General features: G+C 37.2%; 1 protein-coding gene across 8 annotated transcripts in view; it reads right to left on the bottom strand.

The window, feature by feature from the left end:
* LOC126882230 (zinc finger protein 664-like) overlaps positions 1-13,521 on the bottom strand; it is a 111,220-nt gene that overhangs the window by 71,491 nt on the left and 26,208 nt on the right. For 6 of the 8 annotated variants that reach the window (XM_050647048.1, XM_050647047.1, XM_050647046.1 and 3 more), the window contains one exon: positions 9,324-10,194. In XM_050647048.1, the coding sequence (XP_050503005.1) occupies positions 9,557-10,194 (638 nt within the window). In that variant the 3' untranslated portion in view covers positions 9,324-9,556. Of the gene's footprint in view, positions 1-9,323; positions 10,195-13,521 lie in introns of those variants that run through there. The other 2 variants (XM_050647050.1, XM_050647051.1) reach the window with 1 other exon arrangement.

Genomic DNA, 13,521 nt, shown 5'->3' on the forward strand with positions numbered 1-13,521 from the left:
CAGGTTTAGGAGATGCGCGACATCAAAAATGACCCATTTTTAGAGTGCCCGTTTTCTGTGACCGCTTTCTATCGATAATACTACACACATCGGCGTACGTTTCACTTTCTGTTTTGACTTAATTTTATTGAAAATGAATCGTACCGCTTGGGAAAAGTTATAGCGGACGGACTGGTGAGTAATTAAATAAACAGATTGCCAATTTAAGAACTTATTTTCAGATGCAGGCTGAGACATCTACTCTATATCGCGCTTTGCGCAGTCGATGACAAAACACCGATCAAACTGAGGGAACCAGAAATGCGCGTAAACCACCTTACTAAGGACGAAAAAATGCGCACTTGGATGGGTAGACCTCTGCACGGGCGGCATCCCAATGAGGTCAGCCAAGACTATGTCGACAATACAGCGTCGAACTATTGGTTGACATCAGGAAAGATATTCCCTGAAACAGAAAGTTCATTACTGGCCATTCAGAATCTGGTTATACCAACTAAAAATTACCTGAAATATATCGTCCCTGATTATCAATACGTCCCTGAAGGTATGTTTGAAAATAACAACTACAAACGGACAAGATCAAACAGTGACACATAATAGACCAGATGTCGTACTAGTTAATAAATTAACAAGACAAACAACACTAATTGATGTGACGATGCCTAACGCCTAACGGTTCAGTTCCCGCAATCATCACAAAGGAAGGGAAAAAATACTACGTATATTACTAAAATAAGAATATATTATTATACTAAGGATAATTAATTTTTTTAGGGGTTCAAATGGGGTAGTGAAGCGCAATACATGATGCTGTTTCCAGTTAGCATCTCTAGCCTCTCCCACTCAATTCCTATCCTCACCTCCACGAAGTGTGGCTTAGGCTGCACGGGTGAACCCCGGAGAACCTGAGCAACTCTGCTGGAGATTGGGTAACCAACCCCAGTGGAAGGCAGGGTCAGGGCTGACGAGGAAGGGAGAAATGGTCCTCCGAAAAGGTGGTTTTGCTATGGACCAGCAACCCATACAAGGAAAAAGAAAGACGCTACGAATCGAATACTATTGCCCCGGAATAGACATGAAACACGGATTAGACCCAAGCTACGAAATAAGGACATTCTTTTAGGCACATGGAACGTGCTAAGCTGGTTCAGGCCCGGAATTGCAACACATGCCATAAAACAGCTTCAAAAATATAAGATGGACGTAACAGCGATCCAGGAAATGAGATGGACAGGATCGGGAAGCCTGCAAATGGAAAATTCCCTGGTCAGAAGAGGAAAGGCACGAATTTGGATGTGGGTTTGTAGTTAACGGAAAACTCAAGTCTGCCATAATTGATTTCAAACCAATCAGCAAGCGCATGTGTTCTCTAAGGCTTAAAGGAAAATGGTTTAACCTAACCCTCTTCTCAACCCACGCACCAACTGAAGAAGCAAATGAAGACGACAAGGAGGAATTTTATGAAATTCTAGAACAACAGTACAGAATGGCACCCAGACACGACGTCAAAATCATACTGGGAGACTTCAATGCCAAACTAGGTAAAGAGGACCATCTTAGAGCGGTGATCGGTACACATAGCTTACACGATAACACCAATGATAACGGATCAAGATTGGTAGAGTTCGCGGTAGCCAACAATATGGTAGTGAAAACTACACAGTTCCAAAGGAAAAATATACATAAAGTAACCTGGGTGTCAAATGACGGAATCACACGAAACCAGATAGACCACGTGCTCATCGACGGAAGACACTCTAGCAATATCATCGGCGCACACAGTTTAAGGGGAGCAGAAAGTGACTCTGACCACTTCCTGGTCAGAATAAAAATGAGAACAAGGCTAAACACGAGACATCCAAAGCAACGCCAACAAGGAAACAGATGGGACATTTCAAGGCTCGATCTACCTGATAATGAACGCCAATATCAGTCACTGATCCAAAATAAATTGCAGACAATGGAAGAAGAAGAGACATCAACAACAGAATTGATCATAGACCAGAAATTGCAAAATATAACAAACGCCATAGAAAGCGCCGCAGCGGAAACGATAAGGAAACAAAAGAATAACAAGAAGAAAAACCAGTGGTTTGACCAGGAGTGCGAACAAAGCTTACAGCAGAAAGCAATCAAGAGGCTGGAGCTACTAACGCGACCTACAGAAGAGAACAGGGAAGACTACAACAGAGTAAGGACTCAAACGAGAAGACTTTTCGAGAAGAAAAAAGAAACAGTACCTAGAATCACGAATACAGCAACTCGAGGAGGAACATAGAACCGGTCAGTCTAGACAGTTTTATAGGGACATAAAAACAATGACGGGCAACACGATCAACAGCCCAAGATTTATAAAAGACGATGCAGGACAATTGCTCACTGACGACGAAGAGATAAGCCGCCAATGGAGAAAGTATTTTGAGCAACTCTTAAATACAGAAAACCCCACAACCACAGGGCAACAAAGACAGTACCAGTTAGCCGAACCTGAAATACCAGGGCCCACACTAGCTGAAGTAAAGTCCGCAATTTCGTCCCTAAAAAACCATAAAGCCCCAGGCCCAGACGGCATACAGGCGGAACTACTAAAAAAAGGGGGAGACAAACTACATCTTGAGATATATCATCTTATAAGAGAAGTCTGGGAAAGAGAAGAAATACCGAAACACTGGCATGAAAGCCATATAATACCTATTCACAAGAAGGGAGACAAACACATATGTCGGAACTATAGAGGAATATCGTTAATTAATACAACATACAAGATTATATCCATAATACTGTTTAGAAGATTAACTCCATACGCAGAGGAAATAATAGGCGACTACCAAAGCGGATTCAGACCGGGAATGTAGACTATAGACCAGATCTTCGTCCTACGCCAGGTGTTGGAAAAAAACTGGGAATTCAACCGCGATGTACACCAAATCTTCGTGGACTTCAAACAAGCTTACGATTCTGTTAGCAGAGAAGCATTGTGGGAGACAATGCTTTGTACGATTAGCAAAGGTGAGCACGGAGAACGCTTCCGCACGAATCAGAGTTGGCAGCAACACGTCGGAGGAATTCCTCATTGACACCGGACTTAGACACGGAGATCCTCTCGCCCCCCTGCTGTTTAACTTCGCACTGGAACATGCAGTAAGGAAAGCTCAGCCACAACTGACAAACGGATTTGCCGCCCAAGGATCAAAAATACTATTAGCCTTTGCGGATGACGTGGACACAATTGCACAATCCACCAGAGATGCAAAAGAAGTTTTCACCCTATTCGAGAACGGAGCCAAGGAAGTTGGTCTTAAGGTCAACGAGGACAAGACCAAGTACATGGTGGTTACGAAGAACCCAAGACCAAGGGTTAGACAAAACGTAACAATTAATGAATACAATTTTGAAGTCTTCAAAGAATTTAAGTACTTGGGAGCGATCATAACATCTGAAAATAACTATGAAAAGGACGTGGCAGCCAGGATTATTGCAGGAAACAGGGCATATTACTCGTTAAGGACCCTACTTAAATCAAAAATACTCTCAAGACCAGCAAAAATAAGAGTATATAAGACAATAATTCGTCCCACAATAACGTATGGAAGCGAAACCTGGACTCTGAATCAGCGGGAAACAACAAAATTACTGGTACTTGAAAGAAATATACTGCGGACTATCTATGGGCCTTGCAGAGAAGAGACAACAGGAGAATGGAGAAGAAGACACAATGATGAACTCCAGACAATATACGGAGATGAAAACAGTACGCTACATTAAATCAAACAGAATACGATGGGCGGGTCACGTACTAAGATCAAGTGACGAAAGACTTCTAAACGCCACATTCTGGGAAAGGCCCGATGGAAAAAGGTCAGTTGGTCGCCCAAGAAAGAGATGGAAGGACGCAGTAGCCAGCGATCTACGCAAAATGGGAGTACAGCAATGGGAAATAGCTGTCCAGGACCGACAACAATGGAGGGAAATAGTAAACGCGGCCAAGACTCACATAGAGTTGTAGAGCCAAATGATGATGATGATAATTAATTTTTGTTTTTAATTATTTTTAATATCTATTAACATATACCATGTGTATACCTGAGCTTGAAATATATTATTTTAGTTTCTTTTTAAACAATCCAAATGAATTCAAGGTTTTTAGTTTCCACTAGAAATGTGTGACAGCGCTGCATGTCCTGCCGTAAAGCCAGTTAAGATGAAGAAGGATTTTGTTCTGTGTGACGTGAATGTGATGGGATGTGAATTTGCATATGATTAATTAATTAAATAGCTTCAGAACAACATTAATTAATTCGCTTTTTCTTTCCCATCACTTAAAACAAATTTCACACTTGTAAGATTTGTCTCCAGTGTGCATCGTCAAATGTGTTTTCAAAGAACTTAATGCAGTAAACCATTTAAAATAAGTCTCACACTGGTAAGGTTTTTCACCAGTGTGCGTTTTTTGATGATCTTTCAAATGGTTTGCTATATAGACCAGGCGGAAACGGCGGGTTCGTCGGGAAAAATATTCCCATGAGATATTTTTGCATAATCACATTCGTGAGACATCCCAGAATAAGGTTCAGGAAGTCGCCCACGAGAAAAGTGGGCCAATTTTTTTTAACAATTTTTTTAATCAAATTGCAAAAATCAATATTTTTGGCCCGGACTAATTTTTTTTAGGTTTTTTGGACCATTCTGGGCAAAAAAGGTCTCTTATAATTTTTCTCTAAAGTTGATCTTTTTCGAGTTATAAGCAAGTTAAAATTTGAAAAACGCGAAAATGGCCATTTTTAAGACTTAACAACTCGGTCAAAAATTATTATTTTGAAAGTCAGAAAGTGACTAAATCAAAGTTTAAAGTCGCCGTTACATGATCCTGAAGAAATCTGTGTCATTAATTTACTACTAAGCTGTTATTTTTAATTAATAACAATGAGTGGTTACATCGTATTGACGCTGCTGTAAATGTGAGTGCGAGTAAGATGCACAATTGGACTGCTGGAATGGCTTCTCTCTCGCACTCAGCATTTACAGCCCCGCACACGTGCATGGCAAGTATTATTATTACTTAAAATAACAGCTTAGTAATAAAATAATGACAAAAATTTCTTCAGGATCTTGTAGGGTGGGCTTTAAACTTTAATTTAGTCATATATTGACTTCATAATAATAGCTTTTAACCGAGTTATCATAGCCCTCAACCGAGAATATAATAGTTTACCGAGCCTTAAAAATCGCCATTTTTCGTTTTTTTCAATTTTAAATTGCTTATAAGTCGAAAACGATCAACTTTAGAGAAAAATTATAAGAGACCATTTTGTCCAGAATGGTCCAAAAAATTAAAGAAAAAATTGTTCGGGCCAAAAATATTGATTCTTGCAATTTGATTAAAAAAAATTGTTGAAAAAAAATTGGCTCACTTTTCACGTGGGCGACTTCTTAAACCTTATTCTGGGATGTCTCACGAATGTGATTATGCAAAAAAATTTCATGGGAATATTTTTCCCTTCGAACCCGCCGTTTTCGCCTTGTCTAATACTAAACTGTTTAAAACAAAGTACCCCGCACAAACCTTACGGAAATTAGGTCCCAGTGGATTTCGTTCATACTTTGGGAAAATACTCTTTGAAGCATCCTGATAAAAAGTTCTCATGGACACAACTCAATCGTATGAAGGATTTTCAAGATATAGACGCACAAACTCGGAAAATTATAAGATTTACTGGGTATTCCAATTCCCTGAGTTAATGGTTATCTGGCAACATGTAGAAGTTTGGATCAAGGAAAAGTACTAGTAGTCTAGGATTTTTTCCTGGCTATCCAATGGCGACCTTTACTTTGACTTTGACCTTCAACGGACGTCATCTTCCACAGTTTCGAGGGTTTTCGGCATTAAATTGATATAAACAGATTACTCATGGGTTTTTGGGATCGCTAAACACGAATATGCCATCAGAACTGACCTCCGGAGGACGTGGTGGCCAGGGCCACTGTCAGGGGCGTCATGTTCTAGAGTCTAGAGTTTTGATGATTTTTGGCATTTAATTGGTTTTTTTGAGGTCGCTAAACACGAATATGCCACCAGAACCGACTCCCGGAGCACCTGGTTTTCAAGGTCAATGAAAGGGGCTCCTGAAGTTTCGAGGGTCTTTGGTACTACATTAATGCAAACGGATTAGTTATATGTTTTTGGGGTTGCTGAACACGAATACGTGATCGGCACAGACACAGGAGTAACTGGTGCCTAAGACAGGTTATCTTCTGGAGTTTCGGAGGAAAGAAATAACCTGTCTTAGGCACCAGGTGCTCCTGTGTCTGTGCTGATCACGTATTCGTGTTCAGCAACCCCAAAAACCTATAACTAATCCGTTTGCATTAATGTAGTACCAAAGACCCTCGAAACTCCAGGAGCCCCTTTCATTGACCTTGAAAACCAGGTGCTCCGGGAGGTGGTTCTGGTGGCATTTCGTGTTTAGCGACCTCAAAAAACCATCAAACCTCAAAAAACCAATTAAATGCCGAAAATCATCGAAACTCTAGAACATGACGCCCCTGGCAGTGGTCCTGGCCACCACGTCCTCCGGAGGTCAGTTCTGATGGCATATTCGTGTTTAGCGATCCCAAAAACCCATGAGTAATCTGTTTATATCAATTTAATGCCGAAAACCCTCGAAACTGTAGAAGATGACGTCCGTTGAAGGTCAAAGTCAAGGTAAAGGTCGCCATTGGATAGCCAGGAAAAAATCCTAGACTACTGTACTTTTCCTTGATCCAAACTTCTACATGTTGCCAGATAACCAGTAACTCAGGGAACTGGAAGAATACCCAGTAAATCTTATAGTTTTCCGAGTTTGTGCCTCTACATCTTGAAAATCCTTCATACGATTGAGTTGTGTCCATGAGAACTTTTTATGAGGATGCTTCAAAGAGCATTTTCCCAAAGTATGAACGAAATCCACTGGGGCCTAATTTCCATAAGGTTTGTGCAGGGTACTTTTTCACTTGTAAGGTTTTTTTCCAGTGTGTGTCCTGATATGTATTTTCAAACTAGATGCTGTAGTAAACTGCTTCGAACAAATTTCGCACTTGTAAGGTTTTTCTCCTGTGTGTAATCTAAAATGTGTTTTTAAATTACTTGTTCTGGCAAACTGCATACAAATTTCTCAATAAATCTAACCATCGAACTTAATTATTATGATATTGCCCTAGATCATACACCAGTAATAGGTATGATTTATACAAATATCCAAGAAAAACCAAAACCACTGATTCTCCATAATCAAGCTACCAAGTGGAATATATTTAGAGAAGTATTAAAAAATGAAGTAAACCTCAATATATCCTTAAAAACACACCAAGAATTGGAAAACCAAGTACAACAATTTACAGAAATAATACAATATGCCTCGTGGGAATCAACTCCACCATTGGTCAGAACTCAAAATAAGTCACTGACCTAGTATAAGAGAGAAGATTAAAGAAAAACTCCACTTAAGAATAATCTGGCAAAAACTAAGACACCCTGCAGATAAAACCAACTATAACAGGGCAGCCAACTGTTTAAAAGACTACCTATCAAGCATTAAAAATGAGAGCTTCCAAAACTATGTCGAAAACCTAACGTCAACAGACGATACAAACTACAGCTTATGGAAAGCAACTAAAAAATTAAAGCAACCCAAAGAACATATTCCATCTATAAGGAATCCTGATGGAGTTGGACAAAAACAAATAAAGAGAAAGCAGAAATTTTCGCTACACATCTTGAAACAGTTTTCAAACCTCTCTCAACAAGAGAAGATACAGATGACGAAATCATAGCGTTTCTTGATGCACAAATACCACCAGATGATCAAATACAACATATTACACCAAATGAGGTACGGTGCATTATAAAAACAGAGCTAGACCCTAAAAAGTTCCATGACACGACCTAATCACTGGAAAAAAATATGAAAGAACTACCGCGAAGAGGGATACTTATGTTAACCTACCTTACTGATACTTAAAGATGGAAGGAAGATGTTGAAGCCGATTTATTCATGAATGGGGTACAGCAATGGGAAATAGAAGCAAAAGATCGTAGAAGATAGAGGGTATAACAGTATGAATACTGTTTATTCACACCATCCTCGTAGTGCAGTAGAAAGAACGACATTACCGCGGAATTTAGGAGGACGAGGACTTATGGATATACAGTGATGAGCGTGCTATTAACCGGCAAAATAGCATAAAAGATGGAAAACGTATTAAGTTGTGAGATAAAATGAAATGAAACTAGTCGAGCTGGGAAATTTAACGATTTTAACCTTTTTATTTACATTATATTGATTGTTTCCCAGCTTTACATGTATCATAGGAGTATGTCAACGGAAACTGTCACTGTGACAGTGGTATTTACCAAACTCGTCCGATGCGTCTAAAGGTGGGAAACAATTAATATAATGTAAATTAAAGGTTAATATCGCTAAATTCCCCAGCTCGACTAGTGTTATTTCTTTTTATCTCAAAACTTAATAAGTTTTCCATCTTTTATGCTATTTTGCCGGTTAATAGCGCGCTCATCACTGTATAGTGCGTCCGCTATAACTTTTCCCATGCGGTACGATTCATTTTCAATCAAATTAAGTCAAAACATAAATTGAAACGAACGTCGATGTGTATATACATTTTGTATACTGTACACTACACCCATCGGCGTACGTTTCACTTTCTGTTTTGACTTAATTTGATTGAAAATGAATCGTACCGCATGGGAAAAGTTATAGCGGACGGACTATAGGTGAGTAATTAAATAAACAGATTGCTAATTTAAGAACTTATTTTCAGATGCAGGCTGAGACATCTACTCTATATCGCGCTATTTGCGCAGTCGATGACAAAACACCGATCAAACTGAGAGGACCAGAAATGCGCGTAAACCACCTTACCAAGGAAGAAAAAATGCGCACTTGGATGGGTAAACCTCTACACGGGCGGCATCCCAATGAAGTCAGCCAAGACTATGTCGACAATACAGCGTCGAACTATTGGTTGACATCAGGAAAGATATTCCCTAAAACAGAAAGTTCATTACTGGCCATCCAGGATCTGGTTATACTAACTAAAATTACCTGAAATATATCGTCAAAGACGACAAATGACGACATATTATCAATACGTCCCTGAAAGTATGTTTGAAAATAACAACTACAACAGTGGTACATAATAGACCAGATGCCGTACTAGTTAATAAATTAACAAGACAAACAACACTAATTGATGTGGCGATGCCTAACGCCTAACGGTTCAGTTCCCGCAATCATCGCAAAGGAAGGGAAAAATACTACGTATATTACTAAAATAAGAATATATTTATTATTATAATATGGATAATTAATTTTTGTTTTTAATTATTTTTAATATCTATTAACATATACCATATGTATGCCTGCGCTTGAAATATATTCTTTTAGTTTCTTTTTAAACAATCCAAATGAATTCACGGTTTTTAGCTCCACTGGTAGTTTATTAAATATTCTGGGACCTAGAAATGTGTGACCGCGCTGTCCTGCCGTAAAGCCAGTTAAGATGAAGAAGAAGGATTTTGTTCTGTGTGACGTGAATGTGATGGAATGTGAATTTGCATATGATTAATTAATTCGCTTTTTCTTTCCCAACGCTTAAAACAAATTTCACACTTGTAAGATTGGTCTCCAGTGTGCATCGTCAAATGTGTTTTCAAAGAACTTAATGCAGTAAACCATTTAAAACAAGTTTCACACTGGTAAGGTTTTTCACCAGTGTGCGTTTTTTGATGATCTTTCAAATGGTGCCCTATACTAAACTGTTTAAAACAAATTTTGCACTTGTAAGGTTTTTCTCCAGTGTGTGTCCTGATATGTATTTTCAAACTAGATGCTGTAGTAAACTGCTTCGAACAAATTTCGCACTTAAAAGGTTTTTCTCCTGTGTGTAATCTCAAATGTGTTTTTAAATTACTTGCTTTGGCAAACTGTTTAACGCAAATTTCGCACTTATGAGGCTTTTCTCCTGTGTGAACTATCATGTGTTTGTTTAAGGACTTTCTATGGGCAAGTTGCTTAAAACAAATTTTACATGTTATTTTTTCTTCAACAGGTCTGCCTAAACGTCGATCTTTATTACACGAACGTACCGATATTGTTGTCATAGTTTCTGATGTGTAGTCTTCTTCAAAAAAGCCTAAAATAAAAACGAAATATTATATTTTTAACTCTAAGAAAACATTTAACACAATATTTATAGGGCAGTCAATGAGAGCAAGAACAGGTTATTACCTCCGAATTCTATCCTACTGCATGGATTTTAATGAAATTTTAGGAATAGCCTGAAAATATCTCCTTATTCAAAGTCTACCCTATGCCGATGTGTGCTTTTCTCTTGGGGACGGTTCCCACCCCTTCTCGGGGGTGGAAAATTTTTTGGTTAAACTACTAGGAAGTTGCTAGAGAACCTAATTCTAAGCAAAAACTGTTATAATTTTTTTTCGAAAACTCAATACTTTTTGAGTTATTCGTGGTTGAAAATTGGCCATTTTCATTGAAATATAACAACAACTTTTCAAACGATTTTTTGCGAATACCTTAAAAACAATACATCTAACTAAAAAAATTATATGTATAAAACATTTTTGTAGCTCATAAAAAACAAAGAGATTCGTTCCTTTTTCAATCTTCTAGTTATAACACAAAAAGAGATATGGTAGGTAAAAAGAGTTTGTTTTTTTGGTGCATGCTCAAATCAGTGTATTCAACTTGAAATAACAGAGAAACGGTCGATTTTAGGTGTATAATGCTACCAACACCTATTATTGTGCTTGAAAAGTCCTTTCAAATAAGCAATATTAAATGTCGATTACATTCAAACTAAGCGAGATATGCTGCAAAAAATTGATGACTAACGAATTTTAAGAAAAAAATTGAGAACTATATTTAATTCCTCATCCACAAGAATTTAAATGCATCGTTTTTCTTCTACAATACATTTTACTAGTGTTATTTTTACGTTCAAAAAGTTGAGCGGGTTTAAAATGAATGGTTTTTGAAAAAATAAGATCAAATTATAGAGCGCATATTTAAATTTTCTGAAAAATCTTCCTTTTTCTCCATGTAACATGAAAATGATAAGAGGTACTGTTATAAAAAATAAAATCAAAATGTTTATCTAGAAAAAACCTACATTTTTGTATGGCATCTTTTTTTTTTTGGCATCTCTTATCATTTTAGAGTTACATGGAGAAATAGGAAGATTTTTAAGAAAATTTAAAAATGCGCTCAATAATTTGATCTTATTTTTTCAAAAACCATTTATTTTAAACCCGCCCAACTTTTTAAACATAAAAAGAACACTATAGTAAAATGTATTGTAGAAGGAAAACGATGCATTTAAATTCTTGTGGATGCGGGGTTAAATATACTTCTCATTTTTTTTCTTAAAATACGTTAGTCATAAAATTTTTTACAGTTTATCTCGCATAGTTTGAATGTAATCGACATTTAATATTGCTTATTTTAAAGGTTCTTTCAAGCACAACAAAAGTTATTGGTAGCATGATACACCTAAAATCGACCGTTTCTCTGTTATTTCAAGTTAAATACACTGATTTGAGCATGCACCAAGAAAACAAGGTTTTTCACTTAGCATATCTCTTTTTGTGTTATAACTAGAAGATTCAGAAAGGAAAGAATCTCTTTGTTATTTTTTAAGCTACAAAAATGTTTTATACGGTTTTTTTAGTTAGATGCATAGTTTTTAAGGTATTCGCAAAAAACCGTTTGAAACGGTGTTATGTTTCAATGAAAATAGCCAATTTTCAACCAGGAATAACTCAAAAAGTATCGAGTTTTCGAAAAAAAAATTATATAACAGTTTTTGCTTAGTATTAGGTTCTCTAGCAACTTACGTAGTTATTTAAGCAAAAAATTTTCCACCCCCGAGAAGGGGGAACCGCCCCCAAGACAAAAGCACACATCGGCATAGGGTAGACTTTGTTTCTTGGGCTAGTCCCTACGTACTGTGAAAATATCACGGAAATCGATATAGTAGGATGGAATTCGGAGCCACATACCCTCATTGACTGCCCTATTAATCCAATATATACTTGCGAGCAAAAAAATCGACTCACTCAATGAATTGAAGTTTACGCTTAGTACTAGTTAGTTTATGTTGTGTAATTTAAAATTAAAACAACCAATGCAAAAAAATATTAACAAACCCACAAGGAAAAAGGTTTTCCTGTAGCTGGCTGTATACCAAATATCACAAAAAATTTAAGTAAAATCCTTTATAAAAGGTAGGTTAGGGTGGGCCACAATAAGACAAAATTCACTTTTGTTTTTTAATTTTTTTTTTTTCAGTAGACAGGTTATCTAAAATTTAGTATTCTAGAAACGTTGACGTTTTCTCTATGTTTTACATTGAAATTGGTGATCTGTGATTGATTTCGATCAGTTTCATAAAGTTTTTTTAAAAATAATTGAAAGTTTCTCATTGTGGCCCAAGCATGGGTCACAATGAGACACCTGGATTTTTTTCAACTTCTCCTTAAAAAACTTACTTCTACATCACCATTTATCTATGTCCTTTGTTGAGATTTCTTTACCTCTGTAATAAACATCTTTTATGTCTTTAGCCTCAAACTTAACATTCAAGGGGCTTAAATTTTGAAGGATCAACTCTTTCTTGCTGGTCATTATCAGTGTCTGAAAACTTCTCTTAACTGTAACTAGAAGCAGTAATTTCAAATTCCTCGCTGCTCTTACTTACTTGAAATGTAGTGTTCTATGTCTGACTGCCTACAAAAATTCTGTCTCATTGTGGCCCAATGCACAGCGTTTTACTCTTTTGTTATTATAACCGATTTAAACATGGAAACTCAAAATGTAGATATCATGAAATTCAACTATATACAGTTCAGTCCGCAAATCTTTACCCGTGCGTCATCATTTAAAGCATACGAAGTAAGTCGAGTATAAGTCGGAAAGTAAAATTTACTAAACGCATCAGCAAGTGACAGGAAGTGACTTGCTGTTGCGTTTAGTAAATTTCAATTTCCGACTTATCATCGACTTATTTCGTATGCTTTAAATGATGAGGCACGGGTAAAGATTCGCAGACTTAACTGTAAATATGTGTTATATGTTAGTTATAGAAAGTAACGGAATATCTGCTTAACTGAGTAATATTTTGTGATGAAATAGAGTGATGCAAAAACTTCTGGTGTCGAAAAAGTACGAAAGTCAAACAATCTGTAATAGTGATAGCAGCCATTGGTAATGTAAATGGTAATGGTAAATAGAGATACAGCGTGTTGAATATCCCTACCTTCGACTCGCTTTGCGGCGGCAGCATGAGAAACGTTAAACAACTGTTCGCCTTCTCTTTTGTAGACTACTCCGCGATTCAAAAAACATATTCCACTGTGCATCACTTTACGATTTGGCAGACAAATAAGAAGATGAAGATGCAGTGGTCAAAACACCTAAACGCATTTTTCTCAAACCTGCTTTT

The sequence above is a fragment of the Diabrotica virgifera genome, chromosome 3, assembly GCF_917563875.1.
Source record: "Diabrotica virgifera virgifera chromosome 3, PGI_DIABVI_V3a".
Taxonomy (NCBI): Eukaryota; Metazoa; Arthropoda; class Insecta; order Coleoptera; family Chrysomelidae; genus Diabrotica; species Diabrotica virgifera.